This window comes from Galeopterus variegatus, unplaced genomic scaffold (assembly GCF_000696425.1).
Source record: "Galeopterus variegatus unplaced genomic scaffold, G_variegatus-3.0.2 Scaffold506, whole genome shotgun sequence".
NCBI lineage: Eukaryota > Metazoa > Chordata > Mammalia > Dermoptera > Cynocephalidae > Galeopterus > Galeopterus variegatus.
This window is the reverse complement of record NW_007726617.1, coordinates 2,569-15,402: the sequence shown is the minus strand read 5'-3', so window position 1 is coordinate 15,402 and position 12,834 is coordinate 2,569. Positions and strand designations below refer to the sequence as shown.

Below are 12,834 nucleotides of genomic sequence, written 5' to 3'. Positions count from 1 at the left end.
CATGATGCCTCCAAACCAGGCAACTACAGGTTTCTCAAAAGTATGTTCAAATCTAAATTGAAAAAATGCCCCTCATACACACTTGGCTTCTGCCAGCTGAGCCTCATGAGGCCATCAGATGTCAGTGTCCCCAGCTACCAACACTGCTCCAGAGCCCAGTGACATCCAAAGTCCTCATCACTGTGCACCTTACCAACATCTCATCAACCCTCAACTCAAATCCTTGTTAGTTTTACATCCTGATTCCTCCTCTTTGCTGCCAAGATGCAGCATGATTTATATTTCTTTATAATAAATTAAAAGTAATTAAAAGTAATTTGCAGTAATGAGAATGCCCCTTGTACGTTGAAGACTACTTGAGGCATTACAAAAATGGCTTGAGAACAGTTATTCTGAGAAATAAACTCCATAAAGGCAGGGTCCATATCTCTTCAAATACTGTAATTTTCAGATAATCTAGTATAGAGCCATCCACCTAGGAAGTACACTTCGTACTGCTAGAAGCAAGGGTAGCTCCTTACCTTCTAAGTATCTTTCACCATTAATTCCATTGACATCCACTCATTTATTCATTCAGCAAATATTTTTTGAGAATCTTCTATGTACCAGGTACTGTTCTAGCCCTGGAAATACTATAGTGAACAAAAATGAGCAAGTTCTCGCTCTCATGTCTAGTTAAGGGTTGGGGAAAAGAGGAAAGACAGATAATAACCAAATATATAACATATTGGGTCAACGGACTGTAAGTCCAAGGGAGTTCAAGAAGTGTTGGAATGGAGATACCAGAGTGAGAAGAAAAGATAAAGATGGTGGTCAGGAGGGGAGGGGCTTAGAACTGAAATTATGTAGAAATTGTAGATATTGGAAAAAACAATATTTAGAGTTTTACCATGGGAGCAAGCAGCAGGTGAGGAGTGGATAACCAATCATTGGAAGATGATCAAGGACGAAGGTATTGGAAGGACCATCAATATGGACATTTCAATCTCCAAAAAGGAGGACGGGAGTAGTGGAAGAGTAACAGTGAGTAAGAAGCTACAGTCTTCAGGAAGTGATGGGGAGGGACGCAGGCAGTGGGAGATGACTGCAAAATGTGAGTGGTGGTATGATCTCACGCACACGAACGTGCTGACTGGGCTTGTTCTGTGTTTGATGCTTGGCTCATCAATGATCAGACTTTGCTTTCTGATCATTAAAGGCTCTATATTTCCAAGTACAAATTACTTTGACCACATCCCATGAGGCTTGATATGTAGTGTCTCATTATTGTGTAGTCCTACACATTTTAAAATTTCTTATTTGATCTACGAGTTACTTTATAAACATGCTGTTTTATTTTTTTAAAACGTAGTCTTTTTTCTCCAGTCTAATTTAGATGCACCTCTTCTGTGTCCCCAGATCTCTCTGTGATCTCTCTTTTATAACCTATTTATTGTATTGACATAGCATATTTATCTTCCCCACTAGACTCTTAGTTCCTCATGTGTAAAATGTGAATGAAGGAATGAACAAATGAATGAAGGAATGTCTCCTATCTGGTACCACCCTTTTGGGCTTTCCTTTCCCCTCTGTATTCGCATCGCCCCCTGGCCCCACCTTCCTTTCTGGCCTATGACCTCTGACCCTGCCTTCCTCTGTAAGTCCACCCTCTTCTCCAGTGCTGTCCTTCTCATTAATTTAATAAGTATTTCTTGAGCTGTGCTCCATGCCGTTCACTGAACTAAACATGGGGAGGGTGTTTATCTTTGTGTATCCCACAAAGATAAACAAGACAAATCCTTGTCTTTGAGCAGCTGTCAGTCAGGTAAAAAAACTTATCAAAAAATCATAATTCAACATGAAACATGCTAAGACAGAGATAAGTGTGAAGTGCTGTGGGAGTCTAAATCAGGAGAGGGAAGAAGACTTGGAGTGATGTCTCCTCTCTGCCCGCCCTCCCCCCAGACCTATGAGCAGCGGAAGGTGGTGGAGTTCACGTGCCACACGGCCTTCTTTGTCAGCATCGTGGTTGTGCAGTGGGCTGACCTCATCATCTGCAAGACCCGCCGCAACTCCATCTTCCAGCAGGGCATGAAGTGAGCGCCCACCAAATGGCCCCAACACTCTCCCAAACCTGCACACAGGAATGTGCCATTTCCCCCTGCCTTTTTCTCCCCATCCCCAGCACAGCTGTAAATGTTTCTTCCCAGAAACAAGATCCTAATATTTGGGATCCTGGAGGAGACCTTCCTGGCTGCTCTTCTATCCTACACTCCAGGCATGGACCTGGCCCTGCGAATGTACCCCCTCAAGTGAGTAAGGGAAGGGATGCAAGCAGGGGATTCTCCAGCACAGGGAGTGTGTGAAAGGAAGTGTGTGTTTGAACAAGACCATCACGAACTACGGGCTGCCTGGATAAATGGGGCTACCCTCAGTGATGTAAGGAGAGAGTCGTATGTGCTCCAATAAATGGATCTTATTTAGGGAGATATTAGAAACGGTGCCAAGTGATCACAGCACACCAGACATGCAAATTTAGCAGACTTACCAGTGTTTAACAAAGTGGAATTTTTTCATGATGATGTGTGTGATGTAGCTGTCCAAGGATACATATTGCTTGGAGCTGAAGTAACCATAAAAATAGCCTCATCTATGCTTAGATAATTCTGTTGTACTTATGCAATATATTTCAATGTACATATATGTGAGTGGGCATACTGAAATTCTTATTGTCTGGTACTTCGTCTTGTTCATCTCCCAGGTTTTTGTTTTAAGATTAGTATATGCTTGTTGTGAAAAAATTCTATTTAAAAATTTACAGAGAAAAAAGCAAAAGTCCCTTTCCCCTCACTTCTCCACTACCCCACCCCACATAGATAGCCTCTTTTAATGACCTAGTGTGTATTCTTCCAACTTGCTTCCTATGCATTTACATACTTTGCTCACCTTTACACAATGCTTTATACAATGTAGGTGCTCAATTAATGTTTAATAGGAGACATTGGCACTGGCCTTAGTTATTGACAATCCCAGGTTTGAATCTCAACTCTACTGTGTATTATTTTGTAATCTTGGATAAGTATGTAACCATTCTGGGCCTCAGCTTCACCTCAAAAGTCTCCACAATACACACCTGGCAGAGTGTTGTGAGAATTACATATAGAAATGGGTATAAAGGACCAAGCATTCTTGGGTCGTGGGGGATGCTTTGTTAATAGTAGCTTTGCTCCTGTTGTTATTCATGTCAGTATAGAATAACATGCACTTGAGCATTATCTGCGTGCTCTCAAACACTCTGTGCATATCCTGACCAGAAGACTCGGTACCTAATATTGTAATTCTTTATTGTGTGTGTGCATTTACCTTCTTTTTTCTGATCCCCCTGAGCTCCTTGAGATCAAAGACTATCATGTAATCATTTTTATTTCCCCAATACCCAACACAGACACAGAGTAGACATGTGATGATTGTTGCTGAATGAATGTGTGACTATTGGTATATAAATGTTTATATTTGCTAAAGTGTGTGTGCAGAATGAACCATGGCCTAGGTCCGTGCGGTCTAATATGGTAATCACTCTCTGTACATGATTATTCAACTCTTGAGACACGGCTAGTGAGATTGAGGAACTGACTTTGTAATTTTATTTAATTTTAATTAATTTAAAGTTAAAAACTAAAGCAGTGAAAAATATTTTTCTTTTAAATACAATTTTAACGTTTTGTTTGAACTACATTTCCCTTTAATCACTGAAAATTTATTGTCTGAATTGAGACGCGCTGTCAGTGGAAAATACTCATTGGGTTTCCGAGACTTAGGGTGAAAAGAAGAATGTACAATATCTCATGAATAATATTTACATTGATTACATGTTGAAATGATAATATTGTGGGTACACTGGGTTAAACGAAATTATTTTAAAAATTAATTTCACTTTTTTTTCTTATTTTAATGTGGTTACTAGAAAATTTTAAATTTCACATGTGCCTGACATTATATTTCTATTGGACAGTGCTGATCTAGGCCACCTCTTCTCTCAGTCATCCAAGGGAACAACTGTGGTCCTGATTCAACCCTTCCCCAGAGTCCATCTTCCTGGTTTCTAATTATAGAAGAGATTCAGGAAGGGGGCTGGCCAGTTAGCTCAGCTGGTTAGAGTGTGGTGTTATAACACCAAGGTCAAGGGTTTTCAGATCCCTGTACCAGCCAGCCACCAAAAAAAAAAGAGAGAGAGAGAGAAATTCAGGGGAAAATAAATCCCCATCTTTGCAATATGGAAGAGTATATATTTATGTATATATAGATATGTATATATTTATGTGTATATATACACATATTCTCTGGCTGAATATCCCCACACTAGATGTCTGGGGAATGTCTCAGATAGACCCATCCTGCTCAGACAGCCTTCCCTGGGTGGGCGCAAGGCCTAGAGTATGCAGAAAGCAAAGGGGGTCTACCTCAGCAACTCCACAAAAATCAGTAGATCATCCGTCAACACTGCATGTACCTCCACTATGACATTTATCATATTATCACTGGCTTTTTATGTTCTGTCTTGAGCCTCTGCTCTCCACCCCAATCCCTCGCCCCAGGCTCTGACCTCCTCGAAGGTAGGGATCCACTGGAGCTTACTCACCTCACCTCGCTGTCTCCGGCCCTTGGCAGTCCCAGGCACATAGTGGACACAATACATGAGACACATGATTCCTGCACACTGTTCCCTGCACCTGCCTTTCTCTGGCCTCTGTACTTCCTGCCACACTGACTGACTCTTGATCTCTGCAGGATGGTCTGGTGGTTCTGTGCCATTCCCTACAGCATTCTTATCTTCATCTATGATGAAATCAGAAAACTCATCATCCGTCAACGGCCCGGTGGTGAGGCTCCCCTGGGCCCTGCCCTGATTGAGTGGTCACCAGCCCCCTAACTAGCTGGCCCATCCACCTCACCCCTCCAGTCCTACTGACTTTCTCCCCACTCACTGGCTGGCCTCTACTGTGCCCTCTACTCCTGTTGGTAGAGACCCCAACCCTTGAGTGGTCACCAGCCCCCTAACTAGCTGGCCCATCCACCTCACCCCTCCAGTCCTACTGACCTTCTCCCCACTCCCTGGCTGGCCTCTACTGTGCCCTCTACTCCTGTTGGTAGAGACCCCAACCCCCTGCTTCTGTGTTCCAGACCCCAGGCTTCCGACCTTGTCCTTGCTTTCCTTCTGCCTCTCTCCCCCTGCTGCCTTCTTTCATTTCACTCTGGTGTCTTCTCTTCCATAGGCTGGCTGGAGAGGGAGACGTACTACTAAACTCAGCAGAGGAAGAGCTTCCCATGGCATAGGGGTGTCATGAGAGCCGGGGTGGGGTTAGGGATCATGCGTTTGACACAACATCTGAGAGGTCACATGAGTTGGGGGCCAAGAGACACCAGGTTGAATTACCTTGGATGAGAGAGACAGGCGATGCTGGGGCTGGATTAAGGATGTCACAGTAGGAGATGGGTGGGTTGAAGGGAGCCCAGAGGGGAGGGGCATAGCCGTGTTGAATCTGGTAGCCAATCTCCAGAGAATAAATGTTTGGAACAGCCCTCACCTGTCTGGATGTGTGACATGTGATTTGGGGGGCATGGAGATTGCTGTGAAGCTCCCTCCATAGATCTTCATGGTAACTGGAGTGGGGGTGGGGAGAGTCTTTCAGGGACTGGAGGCCAGACTGGGAGGGGATGTGAATCAAGCATCTTTGCCCCTTGAGGGCTATCCTCTACCTTAAGTCACTCTCTGATCCCTTTGAGAGCAAGAACAGGATAAACAACTGTCCCAGAAGTCCAGTGGGGCTCAGAGAAATGGAAAGGGAGTGAGAGAGGGGCAGCTGAGCCATACCCCGTAGAGGGGCCCACAGCAGAGGCCGGTGGGGTGGGCTCATCTGTCCCCCCATTCCTCAGACCAGTGTATGGACTGTAGAGTTGTGGTGCCAGAGGAGACCTTATTTGATCAATGAAGAATCTGAGGTCCAACGAGGTTAAATGATGGGAATGGTCACGTGGTGCCCTCTGAGGAAGGGCAGGCAGGAGGGAAGGACTCCAGGCAGACTGGGGGTCTCTGTCCTGTGCCCCCGTCGTCAGAGCATCTCAGCTTCATCCATCACTCAGCCCGTTCTCTCTGGTGTGGCCTTGAAATAGAGGCTGTAACAATGTTTTCTGAATCCCTGCAGCCTTTGCTTTAGGTGAGGCACCCCAGCTCTGCTCTACACAGGGTGATGGGCATCCCCGAAAGCTTGGTCCCTGTGCCTGGGCTCTGGCACTTTGCTGGTCCCTTCTTGGATGAATGAGTCGTCCCGGGGAGCCTTTCATTCCTGCCCACCCTCATCCTGGTGGATCTTCCTTTTCCTTCACCCACTTGCCCCTTTCGCTTTGCTCAGAGAGCTCCTCCGCTTTTCCCTGTGGGTCGGTTCATTCCCAGGCCTCTTTCAGAGTAGAGGGTCGGCTGAGCCCCAAAAATATCCAGGGTAAGAGAGAAGTGATAAAGAGAGGAGGAAGGGCAGGCAGGAGGGAAGGACTCCAGGCAGACTGGGGGTCTCTGTCCTGTGCCCCCATCGTCAGAGCATCTCGGCTTCATCCATCACTCAGCCCGTTCTCTCTGGTGTGGCCTTGAAATAGAGGCTGTAACAATGTTTTCTGAATCCCTGCAGCCTTTGCTTTAGGTGAGGCACCCCAGCTCTGCTCTACACAGGGTGATGGGCATCCCCGAAAGCTTGGTCCCTGTGCCTGGGCTCTGGCACTTTGCTGGTCCCTTCTTGGATGAATGAGTCGTCCCGGGGAGCCTTTCATTCCTGCCCACCCTCATCCTGGTGGATCTTCCTTTTCCTTCACCCACTTGCCCCTTTCGCTTTGCTCAGAGAGCTCCTCCGCTTTTCCCTGTGGGTCAGTTCATTCCCAGGCCTCTTTCAGAGTAGAGGGTCGGCTGAGCCCCAAAATATCCAGGGTAAGAGAGAAGTGATAAAGAGAGCTGGGGGAAATCGTCAGCTGTTACCTAAAACAAAACACATGTATTAAATGACCGCACACGACTCCTAACACTGGACAAGGGCTTTACATGCCATCAGTTACTTCACACAGATGTATTTCTGTCACTCCGCCCCATTTTATAGGAGAGAAAACCAAGAACTTGCGCCCTCAACCACTTTTCAGACGAATCTCACAATACAGGCTCTTACAATACAGGCTCTCTCTTTCCCATTCCCCTCCCTCTTCCCACACAAGGTCTCCTAGGGACAGGGCTATCTCAGTCTGGGGTCCTTCCCTGGCTGCTGACACGGCTGAACCAGACCCTGGAAGATCAAGGGGCCACTGCGTATGTGAGGAAGGTGTGGGGAGGAGCGGGGAGGGGCCGCTCCTTAGGTTTCAGTAGCAGGAGCTTCGGGTGCCTGGTGGGTTAAAAATACAGAGGCCCCAACTCAGGGTCATTTGATACCAGTGGCTGAGGCTTGGTAAGCCCAAGGGCCTGAAGGCAGGGACCTCGAGGATAGGGGCTTCATAGCAAAGTTTCAGAGGGAGAAGGATGGGGGTGGGCAGAGAGGGGTGCAGGTGCTGGAAAGGGTAAGAGTGGCACTGGAGCCAGAGAGGGCAATGGGAAGGTGTGGGATGGGGTGACGAGGTCTGGTCACTGCAGGACAGGAGAAGAATAGAATGAGTCACCATGTAGTCCCGTCTCATGCCCTTGGGGATACAAAAGTTCAGATCCATGATGGAACAAGTCTAATGTTCCAATGTTTCCCCCTCCCTCAGAATGCAGCAGAAGTGGGAAATCTGGGCTGGACGACATCTAGGTCATCTACTCTGGGTGGGCCTGCCCATCTCTCCCAGCTGTCTTTGCCCTGGTTGTGGGCCTCTGGGCATATTAGTCACTCTTCTGGGAGAAACGGAGATGGGATTCTGAGCTCTTTTCAGCTCTAACATGCCATACTTAGGCTGGCTCTGGTCTCCCCTGCTACAGTGACAGCTGTCCCTCTTGGACCCATTCCTGCCTTGTTCTTGAGATTCTCTGTGGCCTTCCTTGCTTAACTGTGTAATGTCCACCCCACGGGAGTGTGGGCAAGTTATTCTGCTAACATAATTCCATGCCCCTGCCTGGATACAAAATAAACACTATCCCTCCAGAATCAGAGGTACCTCAGGGTGGGGGTGGGAGCATCTGACTTTGATCTAGTCTCTCCCTGGTCTCCCTCATGCCTCAGTTTACCTGTGCATGGTAAGAGCCCTGGAGGGCCATGAAGAAGATCCTTCTTTCCTAGGAACCCAGAGCTGAACTCACCCACTCTGCCTCACCTCCAGGCTGAGATCCCTTACTCCCCAACTCCACTTCATATCTCAGGTGCACAGAATTAATCAACATCCTTGGTTCAGGACACAGGGCCCACCTCCTCGTGTTTTTCCCCAGTGTTTATACCTGATCCTCTTTGTCTTGTTAAAGACATAGGAACAAGTAGTACCTATTTGCTCTGTTTGAAATCATGCAACCTGAGGAATCCTCCCTTCCCACTGTGCCCTGGAAAACCAAGTTCCATTCTGTAGGATCAGGGTAGAGAGCACACGCAGGAGGTAGCAGCCAGCGACATTCCCCTTCTCATCATGGGCCTTAACGGCAGAGAAACCCAAATCAGAATTTCTACAGGATGGGATCTGGCCAGCCCTACCATTCTCCTGCATTCTGAGTTAGCAGTGTTGAGTGAAGCAAAGGAAACTGGCTGGAGCTGAGCCAAGTCTCCAGTCTTCGACACGGCTCCATCTTTTATTCAGGGAACGACCTCATCGTTGGGCCTGTTCTTTAAAGGTAAGTGCAAGGGGTCTCTTTTCTGCAGCCTGGATCACACTTTTATTGCTCCCCCACCCCCCTTCTCCAAAGGATCAAAGAAACAGACTTCACCTATAGAAGATTCCCTGGTTTTAGGATGCAAAGTCAATATCACACTTGTCCCCTTTTGTCCTATGTTATCAATTTAGCCTCTGACACAGAATACCTCCATCCATCCAAATTTCCTTCTGTCTAGTTACCCTGGCCCTGTCCTCTGCTCTCCCAAATAACCCCTCCACGTCCCCTCCCCCAGTCCCAGCTTCATTTACCTCCGACTCATCTGGTCTTATTTTTAGCTCCAGCGCCTCTCCCTTTTCCTTTCTTAATATGGTGATGAACTCTTAGGCCGGTGTGGGGACAGGGGCTGAGGAGCCCTGGACATTGGGAGTCGGGGGAGGGAAGAAGCCACTGGGAGACTGGCGGAGAGGTGTAGGAGGTGGGAGCATTCCAGCCCTCATGGAGCTGTCCTGGCCTCAGAAGGTTATCCATCTCTCTTGCCAACCACAGAGACATATTTAGACAGGACCAGGTGGGGACCGAGGGCTGCCAATTTCAGGGGGCAGCTCCAGTTCCATCCCCGCCCCCTGCTCCTATTCCTCCTCCTGACCCTTTTCCTCTTGGCTCTGTCGGCAGTTTCTCCAGGACCCAGCAGTGTCCTCTGTCCACTGCTCTGGGCCACTTCCCACCCCACACCCACCTTCAGCCCCAAACTCAGGATTCGGGACCCGGGGCCCCACCCCCACCCCAGCTAATCTCTTCTGGACCAGGACAGCTGACCCAGATCTCACTACCTCCATGAGGGCTACAGACAGGATGGGGGCCAGAGCTGTGCTGGGTCTGCGGCTGGCACTGTTATTAGTGCTGGTGCTAGGGACACCCAAGTCAGGGGTACAGGGGGAGGAAGGGCTGGACTTCCCTCAGTACGATGGTGTGGACCGTGTGATCAATGTCAATGCAAAGAACTACAAGAACGTGTTCAAGAAGTATGAGGTGCTGGCACTCCTTTACCACGACCCCCCCGAGGATGACAAGGCCTCACAGAGACAATTTGAGATGGAGGAGCTGATCCTGGAGGTGAGTGAGGGGGACTGCGGGGCTGCAGAGCATGCCCAGCCCCTCTCTGAGGTCCTATCCTACAATCCCATGTAGATCTCTGAGGTTGGGATCTGGGGGTGAGGGACAGTGTGGCAGGACCCCTGTCTTGACCAACAGGATACAAGTGGCAGGTAGCCTTAGCCAAATGAGAAACAGAGACCCAGGAACCCAAAAGTATTATGATAGGTCGTTGCAGACGGGGTGCTGCAGGGCATCTCCCCTCCATGCTATAGGAGGCTCTTAGCACCAGGTTTGACTAGGACACAGGGTCAAAAAAGGGGAAGGGAGGTACTTAGGGGCAAGGGAAGAGCTGCAGTGTAGTGTGCTGCACCCCCCTCACCCCACCAACAGACTCTCCTGGCGAGAACATGCCCCCTCTCCACACACTTTAGGGCCTGCACCCCAAAGAGATCCAAACTGAGTATAAATTTAAATACTGATATCATACTTACATGTCATTTATGTAATGGCTAAATGTTTAAATATCTCCTAGAGACCATCCCTCCTATCGGTCTCCCAGTTCCCTCTCTTCCTTTCCCTTCCCTGATTCCCCATCTGTCCCTATTGATAAAGCTGGATGCCCTCACTGGAAAATTCTTATGGTTGAAGGAGGCTTCAGAACACCTTCCCTATCTTTGTGGAAAGAGTCTCCTTACCCCCAATCTGACAGAAGACCCAAAGGAGAGAGGGGTTATTGCAAAAAGAAAGGAAAAAAAACCTATGCTTAGGGGTGCCTGGGAGATGTGGTCACACACAAACCCCTGTAGGAGCCGGGATGTGTCTGAGTTTCCTTGTCCAAGCTTCTGTGACCCTTTTTTCTGGCTTGGTGGTACAGATAGGCCCCAGCTTGTCGAGCTTGGCTCATTTCAGGGTGAGACATCAAGACTACAGGCTGTCATTTCTGTGTGCCCCTGCAGGGTGCTGGAAACTGCCATCTGATTAATGAGCTCAGTATTTTTATCCTGAGTGCTCAGTATCCCTGGCCATACACCTGCCAACCACCACCCTTCCCTGTCCCCCTGAGAATCACGGTGCCTGAGTCTGTGCTGGGTGGGGTAAAGCCACAAGCTACGCCCGCAGCAGAGTGAATCAGGGTTAAACGCTGAGCTGAGAGGCTTATGGGGGCAGGGACCTCCAGTGTGACTGTCCACAGCCCAAGGACAGGCTAAAGTAGAGTGTGAAAGTGGAAAGTTGGGCCTGGATGAGAACTGTCCAGTCTGTCAGTCCCTCTCCCTCTGGGGGTGACGAGGGGTGACTTGTACTCTCAGCTCTCTGGCCTTCTCCACTCCTCAGCAACATAACCAGACCTCCAAAATTCTTCCCATTGGGAGTCACTCTGAAGAATCTCAGGGACTTCTAACATCACCCCCACACTGAGCTTGGCCTTTGATCAGGATGGAGTGCAAGGGCCCAAGTCTTAAGGAGGGAAGGGGCCCTCCATTCACTCTGAAGCCAGACTTCTCAGCATCCCTAAGGTACTGGGAAGTATCAAGTGCAGCGCCTTAAAGTGAGAAATATTCATGAACTAAAATAAGGTCAAGCCAAAGACGGAAAGGGTGGGGTTGTAGGGATTTGGGGAATATTCTGAATCTTAGCATATGTCAAAGTCAACTCTTATATTTCCTGCATTCCAATTGATCCAACTTGAAAGCATGAAATGGGGAATAGGAGTTAATAAGAATTCCAGGGGCTAATTTTAACTCTAACCCCTCCCTCCAGTTAGCAGCCCAAGTCCTAGAAGACAAGGGTGTTGGCTTTGGGCTGGTGGACTCTGAGAAGGACGCAGCTGTGGCCAAGAAACTAGGTAAGGGAGAGACGGGAAGAGCAGGAAGGGGAAAGCGGCATGGGAGACTGGGGGAGGCCCGAGTGGGAGGACTTGGCAGACAGGCAGTGGGATCTGAGGAGCTCAAGAACTCTTCCACCATGTATATTCTGAAAGGAGGGTAGAAAATAATGAGATTGGGAGGTTTATGGCTGGGGGTCCCAGACTCTCCTTTATTCACTTATGGAGACCCACTCTCAAATTCTAGAAAGAGGTGGGGTGACCTTCTTTATACTTACCTAAAAATCATGGCTAGGTGCGGGGAGTCAGGGAACACAAGCAGAGCTGGAGAAGCCTCTGTAAACTCCTCTCCCCACCCCTCCCCCTCCAGAGCCGTGGCTGGGTGTTACAGCAGCCGGCCACCAGGGGGCAGCACAGGCTGGAGACCGGACTCCGGATATGGGTGGGGGAGGGGCGGCTCGTAATAATGAAGTCACCTGGTCAGTAATAGCAGAGTTAAAGGGCTGGACTGGGAGTCAGCTACTAGGAGGTAGCCTGAATGTTTGTCTCTAGTTATAGCAGGGAGAGGAAGGGAGAAATACCGCTGGAATCAGGATCGCCCTGCTCCCTCCTCTCACGCCCTGCCCGAGGCCCCCGCCCCGCCCCCCGCTTCTCCCCGGGGAGCCGCTGGGCCAGGCTAGCTTCCTGGGCTAAATGTAGGGGCGTCGACATCGGGAGGAGGGGCTAAGGGGCCGTGGAGGCGGTGGGCAGGGAAGGGTGAGGTGCACGATGTGGGGTCCCGTGGGATTACCACATGGGCTGTGAGCCTGGATTTGGATCCTCGGATCTGTGGGAAGGTTGGGATAACGGCTCACCTCTGGCTCACTCCCTAGGACTAACTGAGGAGGACAGCGTTTACGTGTTCAAGGGAGATGAAGTCATCGAGTACGACGGCGAGTTTTCTGCTGACACCCTGGTGGAGTTTCTGCTTGATGTGAGCGTTCCCCCCTGAGGGCCTTGCTTTAAGACTGCACTGGCACTTAGTCCCTACCAACCCCAACCTTACACTGCACGCACCCCACACACACATACCACACTCACCACACTCACACCACACACATGCACCACACACTCATCACACACATGCACCACACAC

At 49.0% G+C, this 12,834-nt stretch overlaps 2 protein-coding genes across 2 annotated transcripts in view; both read left to right on the top strand.

Annotated features, from left to right (window-relative positions):
• ATP1A4 (ATPase, Na+/K+ transporting, alpha 4 polypeptide) overlaps positions 1-5,281 on the top strand; it is a 30,713-nt gene extending 25,432 nt beyond the window's left edge. Inside the window, exons 18-21 of the mRNA XM_008569515.1 lie at positions 1,945-2,075; positions 2,190-2,291; positions 4,768-4,859; positions 5,253-5,281. Coding sequence (XP_008567737.1) covers positions 1,945-2,075; positions 2,190-2,291; positions 4,768-4,859; positions 5,253-5,281 — 354 coding nt within the window. The remainder of the gene's footprint in view (positions 1-1,944; positions 2,076-2,189; positions 2,292-4,767; positions 4,860-5,252) is intronic.
• Positions 5,282-9,360: 4,079 nt separating this feature from the next.
• Positions 9,361-12,672, top strand: CASQ1 (calsequestrin 1 (fast-twitch, skeletal muscle); the record flags this gene model as incomplete). The annotated part of the gene is made up of 3 exons (XM_008569536.1): positions 9,361-9,895; positions 11,636-11,720; positions 12,572-12,672. Coding segments are annotated over exons 1-3 (465 nt in total), but the record flags the coding sequence as incomplete, so codon positions are not given.
• Positions 12,673-12,834: the final 162 nt, after the last annotated feature.